This window comes from Herpailurus yagouaroundi, unplaced genomic scaffold, assembly GCF_014898765.1.
Source record: "Herpailurus yagouaroundi ecotype Mexico unplaced genomic scaffold, PumYag 66177, whole genome shotgun sequence".
Taxonomy (NCBI): Eukaryota; Metazoa; Chordata; class Mammalia; order Carnivora; family Felidae; genus Herpailurus; species Herpailurus yagouaroundi.
The window spans coordinates 34,888-53,579 of record NW_024419212.1 but is presented as its reverse complement, the minus strand read 5'-3'; the positions used below and the strand labels follow the sequence as shown (position 1 = coordinate 53,579).

At 36.6% G+C, this 18,692-nt stretch overlaps 1 protein-coding gene across 9 annotated transcripts in view; it reads left to right on the top strand.

Annotated features, from left to right (window-relative positions):
* Positions 1-18,692, top strand: part of LOC121024589 (lysine-specific demethylase 5D) — a 46,194-nt gene that overhangs the window by 11,042 nt on the left and 16,460 nt on the right. For 8 of the 9 annotated variants that reach the window (XM_040466795.1, XM_040466794.1, XM_040466791.1 and 5 more), the window contains 5 exons: positions 241-399; positions 1,055-1,174; positions 1,290-1,448; positions 15,974-16,155; positions 16,249-16,411. In XM_040466795.1, the coding sequence (XP_040322729.1) occupies positions 241-399; positions 1,055-1,174; positions 1,290-1,448; positions 15,974-16,155; positions 16,249-16,411 (783 nt within the window). The remainder of the gene's footprint in view (positions 1-240; positions 400-1,054; positions 1,175-1,289; positions 1,449-15,973; positions 16,156-16,248; positions 16,412-18,692) is intronic. The other variant, XM_040466796.1, reaches the window with a different exon arrangement.

Here is an 18,692-nt window from a genome sequence, read left to right as displayed (position 1 = left end):
GAGATCGTGACCTGGCTGAAGTCGGACGCTTAACCGACTGCGCCACCCAGGCGCCCCGACATGTTGTATTATTTAATAATTGTTTATGTCATGTTATATTTTCACTAAGTAGTGAACTCATGAGTAGAATATGACATAGTTGTTGATTGGTGGTACATGCTTAAAATAAATGGTGTGGAAACCTGGGACAGGATGTCATGGAGCAAGCAGCTTATAATTTTATTTTATTTTTCCTCATAGGTTGAGACCTATGTTTGCCGAATATGCTCCCGAGGGGATGAAGTTGACAAACTTCTTCTTTGTGATGGCTGTGGTGACAATTACCACATCTTCTGCCTAATGCCACCGCTTCCTGAAATCCCTAGAGGGGTCTGGAGATGCCCAAAGTGTATCATGGCGGTATGCCTGTTGACTATTAATATTTTAAATTTCATTCTTTGTAATTTTTTAAAATCTAGCCTCCTGGTTTTAAGTGAGTATAGAATAGGTGTGAGTTGCTGCCCTTTTATAAATTAATACTTTAGGGGCATCTAGCCACCTTAGTCATTTGAGCATGCAGCTTCGGCTCAGGTAATGATCTCACGGTTGGTGAGTTTGTGCCCTGCATTGGGCTCTGTCTGACAGCTCAGAGCCTGGAGCTTGCTTCACATTTTGTGTCTCTCTGTCTCTCTTCCTCTCCTGCTCATGCTCTTTCTCTCTCTCCCCCTCTCTCTCTCTCTCTCTCTCTCTCTCTCTCTCTCTTTTGCTCTCAGAAATAAATAAAACATTAAAAAAATAAGTTAATTCTTCTGTCAGGTTTTGATTAGCTATCAGTTAATAAGCAACAGTGGTTGGACAGACTATCTGTAGGATTGTAGAGATTTAAGAGGGAAGGGTTATAATACAAATGATGTGAACCATGGGAACAAAGGAAAAGGTTTAGTAGATACCAAAGAAACCACCGGCCTTGAAACATAACAAAAAGTAGCAGTAGAGCATAAAATGTATCTCCTGCTGTTCTTTTCATGTTCTTTGACTATTTGCCCTTTCTTGCTGAAATACTTTCCTATTTCAGGAGTGTAAGAGGCCCCCTGAAGCCTTTGGCTTTGAGCAGGCTACCCAGGAGTACACTTTGCAGAGCTTTGGTGAAATGGCAGATTCCTTCAAGGCTGACTACTTCAACATGCCTGTGCATGTATGTGATTGTGGAATGGGGATACGGGGATTAGTGTCTCATAGTTTTAGTGCTCATAGAGACATGGGGCCAAAATACAACATGCTATGATCATTTTTTACATCTTTTGTCACAGATGGTACCTACAGAACATGTAGAGAAGGAATTCTGGAGGCTGGTTAGCAGCATTGAAGAAGATGTAACGGTTGAGTATGGAGCAGACATTCATTCCAAAGAATTTGGCAGTGGTTTCCCTGTCAGCAGTAGCAAAAAGAACCTGTCTCCTGAGGAGGAGGTAATGTGATCTGTAACTCATTAACAGTACAGGTAGAGAAAGTCATTTTAGCATGTGAAACCATTTGTTCTTGTGAGTCCTTCTGTATAGAGCTTTTTTTTTTACAAAATAGAAATATAGATAAGGTTTACTGTCAGTGGATGATCTGTGAGTAACCCGGAATTTGCATAACTTCCATTCTGCATTGGTGGTGGCAGAAAACACAAGGAATAGTATGGTATCTTAGCATTATCAGTTAGGAGCCACAAGGGTCCCTCCTATTTCCCTGAAAGTACATACTTCGAGTTTACCGAAGATACTGTATAATCAAGAAAAACATGTGCTATGATCACTTTATTCATATTCATATTTATAGTTTGGAATAAAAAGCATTGGGAAGTACCCTCATTGAGTTTTTATTTGTGTTCATCATGTGGAACAGATGGAGTAATACAGAAACTACTAATTTTATCCTTTGGTACAAGACAATATCATGTATATAGTTGGATCCATTTACATGTCCTAAAATTTCACTAATTGGGGTAACTGGGTGGCTCAGTCAGTTAAGCGTCTGACTCTTGATTTTGGCTCAAGTCTTGATCTCATGGTTTGTGGGTTCAAGCCCCACATTCGGCTCTGCAATGACAGTGTGGAGCCTGCTTGGGATTCTCTCTCTCCCTCTGTCTGTTCTTTCCTTGCTCTTTCTCTTGTTTTCTCTCTCAAACTAAATAAATAAATTTAAAAAAATTTTAAATATGAATAATCATATTAGAAATTTCTGATGGAGAATCAAACAATACGAGTGAAGAAGACACTGAAAAATTGTGCATCTTGTGTATTATGGGGAATTATTCCTGTTTATTCCTTTTCTGATAGTCATCCTACAATGTTGGCCAGTAATGCATTATGAGACAGTTGATGCAGATAACAAAAGTAGCAAATTAAGAAGGTAGAAATTTTCAGAAAGACTTAAGCACTAGTCTGTATGTATTACCTAACTGCATATGTGGGTGAGGGTATAATATCTTTGTATACATATATGGGAGCACTTGAACAGTCTGTTTTTACAAAAAATAGTTCAGTTTCCTAAATAAAAGTATTATATTAGCTGCAGAAAATTAAAAATATAAAATAAGAAAAGGAGGAAATACCTGTAGTTTCCCTGACTAACATCTTGGTATTCTTGGAATTAGTATTTGGCAGTTGGATACAACTGATCAGGATGTCATGAAACTATAAGAGAATATATATAGTTTCTTTGTCAGTTATAAAACATAACATTAAATAATGTCCTTAAGCCCACGTTTGAATCTGAGAACTAACTTTTTAATACTTCATTTCTGAGAGAGGGAGAGTGCACAAAAAGTGTGCTGAAGCAGGGAAGGGCAGTGAGAGAGGGAGACAGAGGATCCAAAGCAGACTCCAGGCTCCACACTGTCAGCATAGAATCCAATGTGGGGCTCGAACTCACAAACCATGAGATCATGACCTGAGCCAAAGTCGGATGCTTAACTGACTGAGCCACCCAGGCACCCCTTCCTAATATTTTTAAAAATTTATTTATTTATTTATTTAGAGTGAGCACAATTAGGGGAGGGGCAGAGAAAGGGATGGAGAGAATCCCAAGCAGGCTCCACACTGTCAGCACAGAGGCTGATGTGGATCTTGAACTCACAAATTGTGAGGTCATGACCTGAGCTGAATTTGGTTGCTTAACTGACTGAGCCACCCAGGCACCCCAGAACTGATGTTTTCTAATACAATTACATCTATTTCTGTTTTTCTCCACAAGTCACAAGTCTTGTGAGTCTCTCAGTCTCAAAAGGAGACAAAAATTTGTCATAATTCTCTTTCAGTGTATAACTGTATATGAATATATGATATCCTTATTTTGAGCATTACAAATATTATGCTATATATATTTCTGATTGCTTTTTATAATCAGTGTTAGGCTTTGAAAAATCATCCATATTTTTGTTTATGGCTTGAATTTAGTTATTCACTATTGTATAATATCCCATTGAGATTATCCATTTATCCATTTTTCTGGTGGGTTACTTCCAGTATTTGGCTTTTATAGACATCATTTCACATGTCTCCTAAAGCAGCAGTTTCTAGGTTACATATTTGGACATGCATTGGAGTTAGACTAGTGAGAGAATTAAAATTTCTGTCTTCAACTTCATCACTTTTCATTAGGTTATTCCAAGTGTAGACTTTTAGAAGTATACAACCTACGGGGTGCCTGTAAAAGTATACAACTTACCGGGCACCTGGTGGGTGGCTCAGTTGGTTGGGCCTTCAACTTCGGCTCAGGTTATAATCTCACGGCTTGTGAGTTTGATCCCTACGTTGGGCAATGTGCTGACAGCTCAGAGCCTGGAGCCTGCTTTGGATTCTGTGTGTGTCTCTCTCTCTCTCTCTCTCTGTGTCTCCCTCTCTCTCTCTCTCTCTCTCAAAAATAAATAAACATTAAAAAAATTTTGTTTAAGTATATATTATATTATACTTTATATATACATTATATTATGTACAAACTCTTAGAATATACATTATATTATGTACAAACTCTTAGAAGCCCCAGGTACTTACAATGCATGTGTAGTGCTTGGATGTACGAGTGTGTGTATATATGGGTAAGTAAGTACTTGAGGTATTTTCATATGTAGTATTTCTCTCCCGGATGGGTTTGTTGTGCTGTTACTGATTTTATAATTTTCATAAAACAGATAAATGCAGTGGTCTCTTTTCCTGAGTTTCTACTTCTATATATCTTTCATATGGTGTATTTTACTGAGGCTTTAGGTATGTTTCTTATACGTAACTAACACAGAAATCATTTTTTAATCCATGTAAGGAGTTTTTTTAAATCCACATAAAATCAGTGATTTTTGATTATTTGCAGAAATTTTTCTTAGTTAGAATTTAATTTCCTTACCTTTTTAGGTTTCTTTTTCTTTTGTCTGATTTTCTCATTCCATTTTTGTCTTACCAATTCAATATATAGGAATATATGTGGGTGTATACATATATGTGTATGTTATTTTTCATATTTTTTTGTTTAAGTTTAATGTTTAACTTTATTTGAAATTTCTCGCCATCCAAAGCAACATTAGATTGCTACAATTGTGTTTACGTCCCTTCTAATGTTTTTAAAAATTTTTATTTATGCCTCTTCTTTTTTTCAATAAAATAGATATAATTTTAATTATTTTACATTTTCAGATTTAATATGGATTTATTCACTTTTATATATTTTTTCTTTTTGGCTTATTGTTATTCTTGAAACACAGATCTTTTTTCCAAAGGCTGTGTTCCTTTTTTTCTGAAATAAATAAATCCTTCACCGATTTCTTAGGTAGAGGTATTCATTAATTTTTATTTGTTAAAAAGAAACATTTCTTTGCTTTTATTCTTAAAAAGTTATATCTCTGGACATGTATAAATGTGGTATGGGAGTTATTTTCTTTGTGATACATTAAAGATATTGTTGAATTACTGACTTTGAGACATCCAATATGAATCTTACATTGATTTATAAGTAATTTAATCTGTTTTTCTTTTCTGCTTGCTGTAAGATGTTGGTTTTGGCTTACTGCAATTTTTGTGACATAGAAGGTGTGACTTTTTAATTTAAAATACCAGGAGTTTACTGTATTAATCTGGGAATACAGTATTCATCAGTTGCAGCTGTCAACCGTTCCATCATAACTCTACCTCTAATGTTTCTGTCATAAAATCCTAGAGGTTGAATTTTTTTAGCTTCATGACTCTTTACTCCCTTTTATGCTACTTTTTAATTTCTTTGTTGTTGCCTACTGGTAATTTATTTTATTTCTCTTTTTAAATTTTTATTTAAATTCCAGTTATTTAACATGCACTACAGTTAGTGGCTTCAGGAGTAAAAGTCAGTGGTTCATCACTTACATATAACACCCAGTACTCATCACAAGTGCCCTCCTTAGTGCCCATCCCCTATTTAACTCATTCTTCCATCAACCCTCAGTTTCTTCTCTGTCTTTAAGGTCTCTTGTGATTTGTTTCCCTCTCTTTTCTTTTTCCTTCTCCCGTATTTCATTTGTTATTGTTGAATGAAATTATGATTTAATATATATATGAATGAAATCATATATTTACTGTTATCTGATTGACTTATTTTGTATCGTACACTGTAGTTGTAGCAGTTTTGTTGTAAATGTCAAGATTTCATTCTTTTTGATGGCTAACAAAGATGCTATTGAATGTATATACTGTGTCTTCTTTATCCATTCATCAGTTGGTGGACATTTGGGCTCTTTCCATAGGTTGACTTGTCCACAGTGCCAAAACCATGGGAGTTTATGTATCCCTTTGAATTTGTATTTTTGTATTCTTTGGGTAAATGCCTAGTAGTGCAATTGCTGCATTGTAGGATAGTTCTATTTTTAACTCTTTGAGGAACCTGTATATTGTTTTCAAGAGTTGCTGCACCAGTTTGCATTCCCACCAATAGTGTAAGATGGTTTCCCTTTCTCCACATCCTCACCAATATCTGTTGTTTCTTGTTAACTTCAGCCATTCTGACATGTGTGTGGTGGTATTGCATCATGGTTTTGAGTTTTCCCTTATGATGAAAGGGATGTTGATCATCTCTTCATGTGTCTGTTAGCTATCTAGCCTTCTTGAACAAATGTCTATTCATGTCTTCTTGCCCATTTCTTAACTGGATAATTTGTTTTTTAGATGTTGAGCTTGAGAAATTATAGATTTTGGATACTAACAGATTATTTGATACATCATTTGCAAATATTGTCTCCCGTTTCTAAGCCTTTTAGTTTTGTTGATTATTCCTTCACTGGGCAGAAGCTTTTTATCTTAATGAGGTGCCAGTAGTTCATACTTGCTTTTGTTTTCCTTGCTTCTGGAAATGTATCTAGTAATAAGTGTCTCCAGCTGTGATCAGAATGGTTGCTGCCTGCTTTCTCCTCCAGGATTTTGATGATTTCCTGTCTCACATTTAGGTCTTTAATCCATTTTGAATTTATTTTTGTGTATGGTGTAAGAAAGTGTCAAGTTTTATTCTTCTGCATGTTGCTGTCCAGTTTTCCCAACACCATTTGTAGAATATCCTGTCTTTTTTCCATTGGGTACTCTTCTTTGTTGATGATTGGTTGATGTATGGTTGTGAATCTGTGTCTAGGTTTTCTATTCTGTTTCATTCATTTCTGTGTCTGTTTTTGTGCCAATAACATACTGTCTTGATGATTGCATCTTAGTATTGCTTGAAGTCTGGAATGATAATACCTCTGGATCTGCTTTTCTTTTCCAGGATTGCTTTGCCTATTCCAGGTCTTTTGTGGTTCCATATAATTTACAGTTGTTCTAGCTCTGTGAAAAATGCTGGTGATATTTTGATAAGGATTGCATTAAATGTATAGATTGCTTTGGGTAGCATAGACATTTTAACATTGTTCTTCCATTTCATGAGCATGGAATGTTTTTCCATTTTTTTGTGTCTTCAATTTCTTTCATAAGTTTTCTGTAATCTGCAGAGTATAGATCTTTTGCCTGTCTTTATTCCTAGGTATCTTATTGTTTTACTAGGTGCAGTTGTAAATGGGATCAGTTCCTTGATTTCTTTTGCTGCTGCTTCATTGTTGGTGTATAGAAATGAAACAGATTTCTGCACATTGATTTTATATCCTGCAGCTTTGCTGAATTCATGTATTAGTTCTAGCAGTTCGGTTTTCTACAAAGTAACATGTCATCTCATAATAGTGAATGTTTGACTTCTTCCTTGTACATTGGGATGCCTTTTATTTCTTTTTGTTGTCTGATCACTGAGGTTAAGACTTCCAGTACTGTGTTAACTGGTAGTAATAGTGAGAATAGACATCCATGATATAGAAGATTAGCTATCAGTTTTTCCCCACTGAATATGATGTTAGCTATGGGTCTTTATATATGGCCTTTATGATGTTGAGGTATCTTCTGCCTATCCTTACTTTGTGAAAGGATTTTTATCAAGAATGGATATTGTATTTTGTCAGATGCTTTTCCTACGTCTGTGAGAGGTTTATATGGTTCTTATCCTTTTATTACTATGGTATATATCACACTGATTGATTTGTGAATATTGAACCAGCCCTACAGCCGTCTTGTTCATAGTGAATACTTCTTTTTTTTTTAATGTTTTTTAATGTTTTATTTATTTTTGAGACAGAGAGAGACAGAGCATGAGCAGGGGAAGAACAGAGAGAGAGGGAGACACACAATCTGAAACAGGCTCCAAGGTTCTGAGCTGTCAGCACAGAGCCTGATGCAGGGCTCAAACTCACAAATGGTGAGATCATGACCTGAGCTGAACTCAGACGCTTAACTGACTGAGCCACCCAGGCGCCCCCATAGTGAATACTTCTAATGTACTGTTGAATTTGATTTGCTAGAATCTTTTTTTTTTTTTTTTAATTTTTTTTTTCAACGTTTATTTATTTTTGGGACAGAGAGAGACAGAGCATGAACGGGCGAGGGGCAGAGAGAGAGGGAGACACAGAACTGGAAACAGGCTCCAGGCTCTGAGCCATCAGCCCAGAGCCCGACGCAGGGCTCGAACTCACGGACCGCGAGATCGTGACCTGGCTGAAGTCGGACGCTTAACCGACTGCGCCACCCAGGCGCCCCGATTTGCTAGAATCTTAATGAGACTTTTTGCATCCGTCTTCATCAGGTATTTTTGGCCTGTAATTCTTGTTTTTTGTGGGGTCTCTGGTTTTGTTGTCACAGTAATGCTGCCCTCATAGAATGAGTTGGAAAATTTTGCTTCCATTTCTATTTTTTTGGAACAGTTTGAGAGGAATAGATACTAACTCTTCTTTAAATGTCTGGTAAAATTCCCCTGAGAAGCCATCTGGCTCTGGAGTGTTGTTCGTTGGGAGATTTTTGATAATTGATGCCATTTCTTTGCTGGTTGTGGGACTGTTCAAATTTTCTGTTTCTTCCTGTTTTAGTTTTGGTAGTTTATGAGTTTCTAGGAATTTGTTTTTTCCAGATAGCCTACTTTGTTGGCATATGATTTTTCATGGTACTGTCTTAAAATTTTTATTATTTCTGTGGTATTAGTTTTGATCTCTTCTCTTTTATTCATGATATTGAGTTCTTACTCTTTTCTTTTTGATAAGTCTGGCTAGTGATTTATCAATTTTATTAATTATTTCAAGCAGCTCTTAGTTTCATTGATGTCCTACCAGGTTTTTTGTTTGTGTATTGTTTTTTCTGCGGTAATCTTTATTCCCTTCTGCTAGCTTTAGATTTTATTTGCTGTTTGTGTCGTGTTTGTGGCATTTCCAAAATTTTTCTTACGATTGACTTCAAGATTCGTAAAGTTGTGATCTGAAAACGTGGAAGGTATGATCTTGGTCTCTTAGTAGCTATTGAAGGCTGCTTTGTGACTCGGTATGTGATCTTTTCTGGGAAATACTCCATGTGCACCTGAAAAAATGTGTATTCTGCTGTTTTAGGATGAAATGTTCTGAGTATACATGTTAAGTCCATCTGGTCCTGTGTGTCATTTAAAGCCATTGTTTCCTTGTTGATTTTCTGCTTACCTGATCTGTCCATTGATGTAAGTGGGATGTTAAAGACCTTTCTGCTTATTGTGTTATCAGTGAGGTCCTTTATGTTTATTATTAATTGATTTATATATTTGAGTGCCTCCCAGTTGGAGGCATAAGTATTTACTATTGTTAGCTCTTCTTGATGAATATATCCCTTTATTATGATATAATGTCCTTTTGTCTTGTTTTAAAGTTTTTGTTTTAAAATCTAGTTTGTCTGATACAAGTATGGCTATTTGGGATTTCTTTTTTTTGACATCCAGTAGCATGATAGATGGTTCTACATCTCCTTACTTCCAGTTTGTAGGTGTCCTCAGGTCTAAAATGTGTATATTGTAGACAGCATATAGATGGATCTTGTTTTTTTATCCATTTTCACCATGTGTTTTTTGACACATTTGGAACAAGTTAGTCCATTTACATTCAGAGTGACTATTGAAACACCTGAATTTAGTGCCATTGTGTTACCTATAAGAGTTGGTGTTTCCAGAGATGTTATCTGATCCTTTGTAGTCTTTGTTGCTTTGGTCTTGATGGATTTTTTTTTTTTTTTTTTTTTTTTTTTTTTTTTTTTTTTTTTTTTTTTGCTTGTTGTTTGTTTTCCTTCCACTCAGAGAGTCCCCCTTAAAATTTCTTGCCTAGCTGGTTTAGTGGTCATAACTCCTTTACTTTTTGTTTGCCTGGGAAACCCCTTTATCTCTCTTTCTATTCTCTATTACAGCCTTTCTGGATAAAGGATTCTTGGCTGCATATTTTTTTGCTATTTAGCACATAGAATATTTCCTGCCAATCCTTTCTGGCCTGTCAAGTTCTTATTGACAGGTCTGCTACTACTCATATATGTCTTCCTTTGTAAGTTAAGGCCCATTTGTCCCTCGCTGTTTTCAGAATTCTCACTTTATCTGTATATTTTGCCAGTTTCACTATGATATGTTGTGGTGTTGACTTGTTTTGTTGATTTTGAAGGGAGTTCTCTGTGCCTTTTGGACTTGGATGCCTGCTTCCTTCCCTACATCATGGAAGTTCTCAGCTATAATATGTTCGTATGTACTTTCTGCCCCATTTTCCTGCATTTCTTCTGTGTTTCCTGTGATATGGATACTGTTTCATTTCATGGACTCACTTAGTTCTCTGATTCTCCTCTCGTGATCTGATTTTTCCCTTTCCCTCTTCTCAGCCTCATTATTTTCATGATTTTATTTTCTGTTTCACATACTTTCTCCTCTGCTTCTTCAACCCTCATTGTGACTATATCCAGTTGGTTTTGCATTTCAGTTATAGTGTTATTTCAGTCTGACTAGTTTTTAGGTGTCTCATCTCTGCAGCAAGGGTTTTTTTTGTGTCCTCCATGCTTTTTTTTCAAGCCCAGATAGTAGCTTTATTGTTCCAAATTCTTGTTCAGATAAATTGCTTATATTTGTTTTGAGCAGGTTCTTGACTGTGATTTCTTCTTGATCTCCTTTTGGGGAGAATTTCTCTGTCTTGTCATTTTGGCTAAGCATCTAACTTCTGCTTGTTATGTTTCCTTCACATGAGAATACTGCTATGTTAGAGGGGAAATAATAAAATAAAATAATAAAATATCCAATTATTGTAGAACTGTTTGTTCCTTTAGTTCCATCATTTTTGCCTCATTTATCTCAGTAGTAATTTTTAGGTGCATATATAATACTTATGTCCTTGATAGATTATTTTTATCAGTGTATAATGTTTTCTCTGTTTTAAATAATTCTTAAAGTCTGTTTTGTCTGAGAGTAACAGAACTACCTCCATCTCCTTTCATTACTGTTTGCCTGAAATACAATTTTTAATTTTTCAATCCTTTCCTCTTTAGCTTGTTTGTCTTTCGTTTTAAAGCAAATCTCTTTAACTGACTTTTTATAATGGATCATGTCTTTGTGCATGCTTTGTAATTTTTGTTGGCATTTTACAAATTACATTTTTAATACGGTAACGCTGTATTTAATACGGTAACGCTGTATTTAATATGGTAACGCTGTATTTAATACGGTAAGGCTCATGTTTTTTTCTTGCTGCTTCTTAGGGTTGTATTACTTGTTTTAAGTTTTTTTGTTTGTTTGTTTTATTAGAGAGAGTGAGAGGGTGTGTGTGCAAGCAGGAGAGGGGCAAAGAGACAGAGAGAGGGAAAATCTAAAGCAGGCTCTACAGCTGTTAGTGCAGTCTGATGTGGGGCTAAAACTCATAAACTGTGAGATTATGACCTGAACTGAAGTTGGAGGCTGAACTGATTGAACCACACAGGTGCCCCTGTTTTGTTTTATTTTGTTTTGTTTTCCCCCTGCAAGTGGATCTTGATTTGTTAAACAAAACAAAACAAAACAAAACTTTTAGAGGTTAGTATATTTCAACAAATGTAAACTTCAACTTTATTCTCTTTCACTTATCTCTCAGGAGATTTTTGTCTATAGAGTAAATCCTGGCTTACACAAATATTTCAGAATGATAATTTTCTTCATAGGCTTTTTCTAGTTTCTAAATTGTACGATGCAAATAATACAGAGTAATCTCAAGCCACTGAGCTGGACGCATCTATGCTTTTCAACAAAATAGTATTTGTCTTTTGATTTTTTTTTTAAGTAATATCTATGTACAGCGTGGGGCTCAGACTCAGGAGCCTGAGATCAAGGGTCACATGCTGTACTGACTGAGCCAACCAGGCATTCCAAGTTATTTGTCACCATGCCACTGCTGTTCGTACCAGCAGTCTGAGGACAGCTTCCATAGTTCTCTCTGGTCTAGCCAGACAGCGGGACACAGGATGAAAAGCAGAGATGACTAATGTCCAGGAAAAGACAAGAGCCCCCAAATAAGGGTCCGTCCTCATATTTATTAAGATAAGAAGGCTTACAAATGTGATGGGCATGCACAAAGAGACAGTCAGTCGATGAACATGAACTTGGGGATGTGAGGAAACGGGATTTTGAAGACATACGGTGTTTGGGGTTTGGGTTAATATAAAAAAATCCTGGTGCCAGGCAGATGGGCAGATGGTTGTTAATGGCAGTCAAGAGGCACCCTGTCTGTTTAATTTAGCTAAACACAGAGGATGAGACAGATAGGGGGAATAGTCTCAGGCTTCACAAGACACCTTTTCTCCTGTTAGTCATCTCCGCTCTGGGCCTGCAACACAGTGGTCCATAGTCCACTTCACCAATTTACTTAACTTGGCCCTTTTCTTCTGTGAAAGCAGATTTTCTGCTATAGTACTAAATTGGGGGTGCTTCCACCCTGAATATCTAATCTTGTTTATTTCATATACCTATGTATTGGGCACCTTTACACCCATACCTATTTTGGGTCTTTGCCCCTCCCACTCTATTCTGGGGTTCTGCACCCCCTCTATTCTGGGGTGCCTTTGCATCCCCTGTCTATTTTGGAGTGCCTTACATTCCCTCTCAATTCTGGGTTGTCTTTGTACCTCCCTGTTCTTGGGGTGCCTTTGTACCCCCCTGTTCTTGGGGTGCCAGTCTGGTTTACCCAAACTCTGGTGTGAGCATTCTATGCCTTTGTACTTCTTTATGCCTTGTTAACACATTGGTGTAAGCCCAGGGGATTCCTAAGCCTATGCCCCACAGACAACTATTTGTTATGCCCACCAAAAGGAAATACAATTACAGGGAATATTCTCTACCACAAACCTATTCAGGGAGCATAACAATCAAACTTCATAGTTTGAATGGGAAATCTGTTCCTGCAGTTGGCAGGAAGCATCAGAGAGCCCCAGGTCAAATTGTCTGGAGCCTGAATTTTCTTGATCATTAAATATAAGATGTATATTCACTGTCAACACCAATATAGTTGTCATTTGGCTAACTGGTAAGCTGAGGAGGAAGCCCACTAATCTGAATGGAGGCAACATGGTTCAGCATCTTCAGCAAGGGCCAAAACAATCCTTACAGTCTTGGACCATGAGAGCATAGATTACCAAACTAAATTGCTGAACTTTTTACTTCCAAACCAAGGATACCGTACTTCCATTAAAAAAAATTTTTTTTTAAGTTTAGGGTGGTGATCAATGAAGTGACTAAACAACATGAGTATCGATCACATAGTTAGACCAGAAAAACGTTAAGTTTCAGTCTGATAGTCAAAACCAAGAAGATAACAAGATTGATGGCATAAACTTATTACAGGATAATAAAAATCTGGGTATATTTGACTGAGGGTGTTGGAGAAAAACATTTTAGATTAGGAAAAAGGGTTCAAGATAAGTTTTGGTTTTATTCTACAAGAAGTAATATATTAAAGTAACTAAGAACAAGGGCTTTAGAATCAGCAAGGTCTGGATTCAAATTCCGGCTTGAATCTATACTTGCTGCTGTGACTTTAGGTACGAGGCTTATTCCCTCTAAGCCTTCAAAATCTTCCCACCAAAATAATGGAGATAATATTCACAACCTCCAAATGTTGTAATGATTAAATGAAATAACGTATGTTCAGGAAATTAGAGTTTGGTGCATAATTAGTATTCAATAACTGTAGCAATTAATACTTTTATCACCATGATATCACTTCGCAGGAAGCTAAAAGCCTCAATTGATTTTTCTGTTCTTAGGAGGTATTAACTAAGTTCAATTACTGTTTCTTACTGTTGTTTTCATAATTACTTTTGGTCAGTTTTTGATTGCAAAATCTTATTTTCACATTTGGAAAGCAGAAAAAATAAATGCGATTAGTTTTATTATTCAATACATTAGAATGATTTCAAGATTAGACTACTTACAGGTGGTGCACCTGTTTTAAGTGAGTTTTTAAAATTATTTTTGCACAGGCATTTTTTGTCACATTGTCTCTGAGTATTCCATTCTTTTTTTTTTTTTTTCAACGTTTACTTATTTTTGGGGGGACAGAGAGAGACAGAGCATGAACGGGGGAGGGGCAGAGAGAGAGAGGGAGACACAGAATCGGAAACAGGCTCCAGGCTCCGAGCCATCAGCCCAGAGCCTGACGCAGGGCTCGAACTCACGGACCGCGAGATCGTGACCTGGCTGAAGTCAGACGCTTAACCGACTGCGCCACCCAGGCGCCCCTATTCTTCCATTCTTTACAGATTGGCTATATGACTTTATGACTGTCTATGACTGTCTATGACTTATATAGGCTATTTACATATAGGCCTTTATATAGGCTTACAACTCTTTATTTCTTATTTGCACAGAGCTTGAAGTTCAGGCAGAAGTAAAAATTTAGGTACCTTTTCTTAGCTTGTTCCCTACCCTGGATACCTTTCTCCTTGTAGGTTCCTTGGAATGAATATATGGAAGCTTTCAAAACCCTTAATCCAGAAAGCGTCTCACTCTCAACTTTTCCACTGTCTGTTGTTTGTTGCAGCTGCTATGCTTTGTTGTAGGAAGGATTCATTGGTTCATTTGCCTATCTGTGTTTTCAAGAAATGTTCTCCATTGCTGATTTTGAATTCAGATCTGAGTTACGCACAGTAAAGATAAGCCTTTTGCATTAGTTTTCTTTGGGGGTGCTCCTCCTGACAAGCCAAACAAAATTTTTGAGAACAAGATAAATGTTGTTCTTTCTGGAATAAGGAACCCATGTGACCCATGTAGGCTGCTGTCTTCAAGATTATCACATTGTGGAGTGGGTGGGGGTGGACAATTAAGTTACAGTTTCATGGAGCTTTACTATTTTTATTCATTTGAGTTCTCCTGTGGTTTCAGTAGACCTTTGACTATTCAGAATTTTCAAGATGAGTCTAATTTTTGCCAGTTTTTTTGTGTAGAGATAGGCCTTTAGTCCTGCTTTGACATTTCATTGATGTGCTTTTTCAGCCAAAAATTTCTTATACTTCCCCTAAATGCATTCATAACTTGTGTTTCAAAACACAACATACACAAATGGATGAGATGGTATAAATAGATAAATAATAAATAAGTTTGGTAGTTTGAGAGTGATGGAATGTCTGAAATATTCTGTGGAAAAAACTCAGTATAGCTAAGATTTGGATAAGATTTTGAACACAGTTTTTGTTTCACTATTTGGCCTTGTAATACAGAGGCATGTAAGGGAAAAATATTTTGGTATTTAGGAGATGTAAATACTTAAGGATTAATTAAAGACCTAATTATACCTAGTAATTGCCTGATAATGGGATAATGTGACTTTAGAGAACATCTCTGAAGAGTGCTTATTAGTTTCAGGGCAAATGAATCTTTTTGTTTGTTTCTCTTGGACTTAATTATTTATTTTTAAAAATGTTTTAATGTTTATTTATTTATTTATTTATTTATTTATTTATTTATTTTTATTAAAAAATTTTTTTTCAACGTTTATTTATTTTTGGGACAGAGAGAGACAGAGCATGAACGGGGGAGGGGCAGAGAGAGAGGGAGACACAGAATCGGAAACAGGCTCCAGGCTCCGGGCCATCAGCCCAAAGCCCGACGCGGGGCTCGAACTCCCGGACCGCGAGATCGTGACCTGGCTGAAGTCGGACGCTCAACCGACTGCGCCACCCAGGCGCCCCATTATTTATTTATTTTTAAGAGAGACAGCGTGTGAGTAGGGGAAGGGCAGAGAGAGAGGGAGGAGACACAGAATCTGTAGCAGACTCCAGGCTCCAAGCTGTCAGCACAGAGCCTGATCCAGGGGTTGAACTAGGGAATTGTGAGGTCATGACCTGAGCTGGAGTTGGATGCTTAACTGACTAGGCATGCAGGTGCCCCATCAGGGCAGATGAGTTTTAATCTGGATTATGAATAATTAATATTTTGAGTTACACTGTTCTCTCTACCCAAGAGAAGATTTGCATTCAGAAATAACATACTTCCTGAGGTACCATGAATACTAAGTCTTTACTCCTAAAGCAAAGCAGATAGTATGTCCTGACAATAGTTGTCTTCCTGTATGTGCCTGGCTTAGTTTGTCTTCATTCACCCCATCATGCTTCATTCTTAGTCTGGCAAATCTCTTACCTAACAGGAATATGCGACCAGTGGTTGGAATCTGAATGTAATGCCAGTGCTTGATCAGTCTGTTCTGTGCCACATCAATGCAGACATCTCAGGCATGAAGGTTCCCTGGCTCTATGTAGGCATGGTATTCTCAGCATTTTGTTGGCATATTGAGGATCACTGGAGTTACTCTATTAACTATCTGCACTGGTGAGTTGGGCCCAAATGGCTGGGATGGATATTAAGACTTCTGCCATGTGCAAGGATATGCCCAGACTCTATGTCTCCTCTTTACCTGAGCAGGGGTGAGCCGAAAACCTGGTATGGGGTACCTTCACTGGCAGCAGAGCAGTTGGAGGAGGTGATGAAGAGGCTGACACCCGAGCTATTTGATAGCCAGCCTGACCTGCTACATCAGCTTGTCACACTCATGAATCCCAACACCCTCATGTCTCATGGTATCCCAGTGAGTACCTGGAAATAAGGTGCAAAACAGATTTAATGCCTGTCCTAGTGTGGGAAGGGAATAAGGAAGAACTTCCCTTTGGAGTAAATAAAGTTACATGCATTTTGATATAGAGATCAGGTTTAGTCTCATATGTCTCTTTTCTTGTCTGTACTGCGGTCAAGCTGCAATCCTATTTGGAGAACTAGTATATCATTAAAAGGAAGAGAAAGGATAGTTATTAATTAACATAAAAGTTAAAAGCTGGACTGTGATACTCCTAGGCTAGGATTGGTTTTCTGTTAACATCAATGGGTATAAATTCTAATTTTATGAAGCTTAAATTGGAGTCAAGAAGTGGTTTCAGATTTGAGAATATCAAGGATTGATTTATATTAGCCAATTTTGCAAAAGCCAGCAGTCCTGTAGAAGGTAAAGCAGTGCACTATCTCTGCAGCATGCTGTAATTTTCTGATATGTACTTCTGTAAGGTCTAGGTCAATTTCTGTACAATTTCTTTAATAACTCCTGTCCGTTTTTGTTTTCCATCTTCATAAAATGATCTTGGCATCTTCAGGGCTTCCCTCCATTACAGACATTCTATAAATTCTTACTTGCATGTGATTTTCCTTCTTTAACATCACTATTGTCTCATAAAAAACAGGTAAGTCTGAAAATTGATGTATAATGAAATCAGACAGCTGTTTAGTTGCACCATTTGTCCTCTCTCCTGCTTCTTGCTAATGTTTTTTTCTCCCACATATATTCAGCACATAGTTTTTTATGGTATTCTCTTACCTCTTTTTTATTTCTGTTAACTTGGCAGTAGTATACCACTTTCATTTCTCATTTGAATAGTTTGAGTCTTCAGGGTACCTGGGTGGCTCAGTCAGTTGAGCGTCCAGCTTCAGCTCAGTTCATGATCTCACAGTTAGTGAGTTCGAGCCCCATGTCGGGCTCTGTGCTGACAACTCAGAGCCTGGAACCTGCTTCTGATTCTGTATGTTGCTCTCTCTCTCTGCCCCTCTCCCACTCATGCTCTGTCTCTCTCTTCTCCAAAAATAACTAAACATAAAAGAAAATAATTTGAATCTTCCTCAAATTATAATAATTATATAAAAGATATATCTTTGCCTTAATGTAGCTAAAGGTACATCAGTTTTGTTACTCATTTCAAGGAATTAGCTTTTGGTTTTGTTCATTCTGTGTTATTTTTCTCTTCTGTATTTCATTTATCTTCTTGATAAATTTAGCTTTTATCCATATATAATTATCTCAGTTATCAGTATATCCTTCAGTTCAGTTATTTACTTCAAGCCTATATTTTCTGTTACTATGTAGTCACTAGCTCTCTGTTAGTCACCATTATACGTGGAATAAATTTCTCCACTGTTGCACTTTTAAACTATTTCTATCCAGATTAGTTTCTAATTGACAAGAGTTGAACAGTGTTTTCTGTTCATTCTGTAGTTTTTCTGAGTGTGATTTTTAAAATTACCTGTAATTACCAGTAGGGAAGGATTTATTTCTGCCATTCTGTTGTTTTCTATCATATCTTTTTTTGATCCTCAATTCTATTACTTTCTTCTCTGTTGTTAATTGGTTTATTCTAGTATATTGGTTTAATGCCTTTGTTTATTGTTAATGTTTTAGTTATTGCTTAATGGTTTGTTTGGTGATTACAATTACTATTTTAATTTATATCTTTGTAATTTAAATTAATGCCAACTTATCTTCAGTAGTAAATTTCAAAAAAAAAAAAAAACAAAACAACAACACCTTTATTCCTTGGTAGCTCTGTATTCTTCCTTTCTATTATTCTAACAAATTACATCTTTATGCATTCTTTGTCCATTAACATAGTTTTATATTTATTGTTTATGCACTTTCCAGTTACAAAGAAAATAGAAGTCATGAATAAAAATACAATACTGGTTTTTACATTTGTCTATAGAAATACCAGATAAAGTACTGGAATGCTCTTTCATCTCGAGGATTTTCCTATAGCATTTCTTATAGAGCATATCTATGAGAGATAAACTTCCTCAGTTTTGTATTTACTCTAGTAGGGTCTTAATGTCTTTTCTCTTTTCTTTTCTTTTTTTTCTTTCTTTTCTTCTTTTCTTTTCTCTTCTTTTCTTCTTTTCTTTTCTCTTTCTTTTTTCTTTTCTCTTTTTTCTTTTCTTTTCTTTTCTTTTCTTTTCTTTTCTTTTCTTTTCTTTCTTTTCTTTCCTTTTTTCTTTTCTTTTCTCCTTTTCTTCTTTTCTCCCCTCCTCTCCCCCCTCCCCCTCCCCCTCCCCCT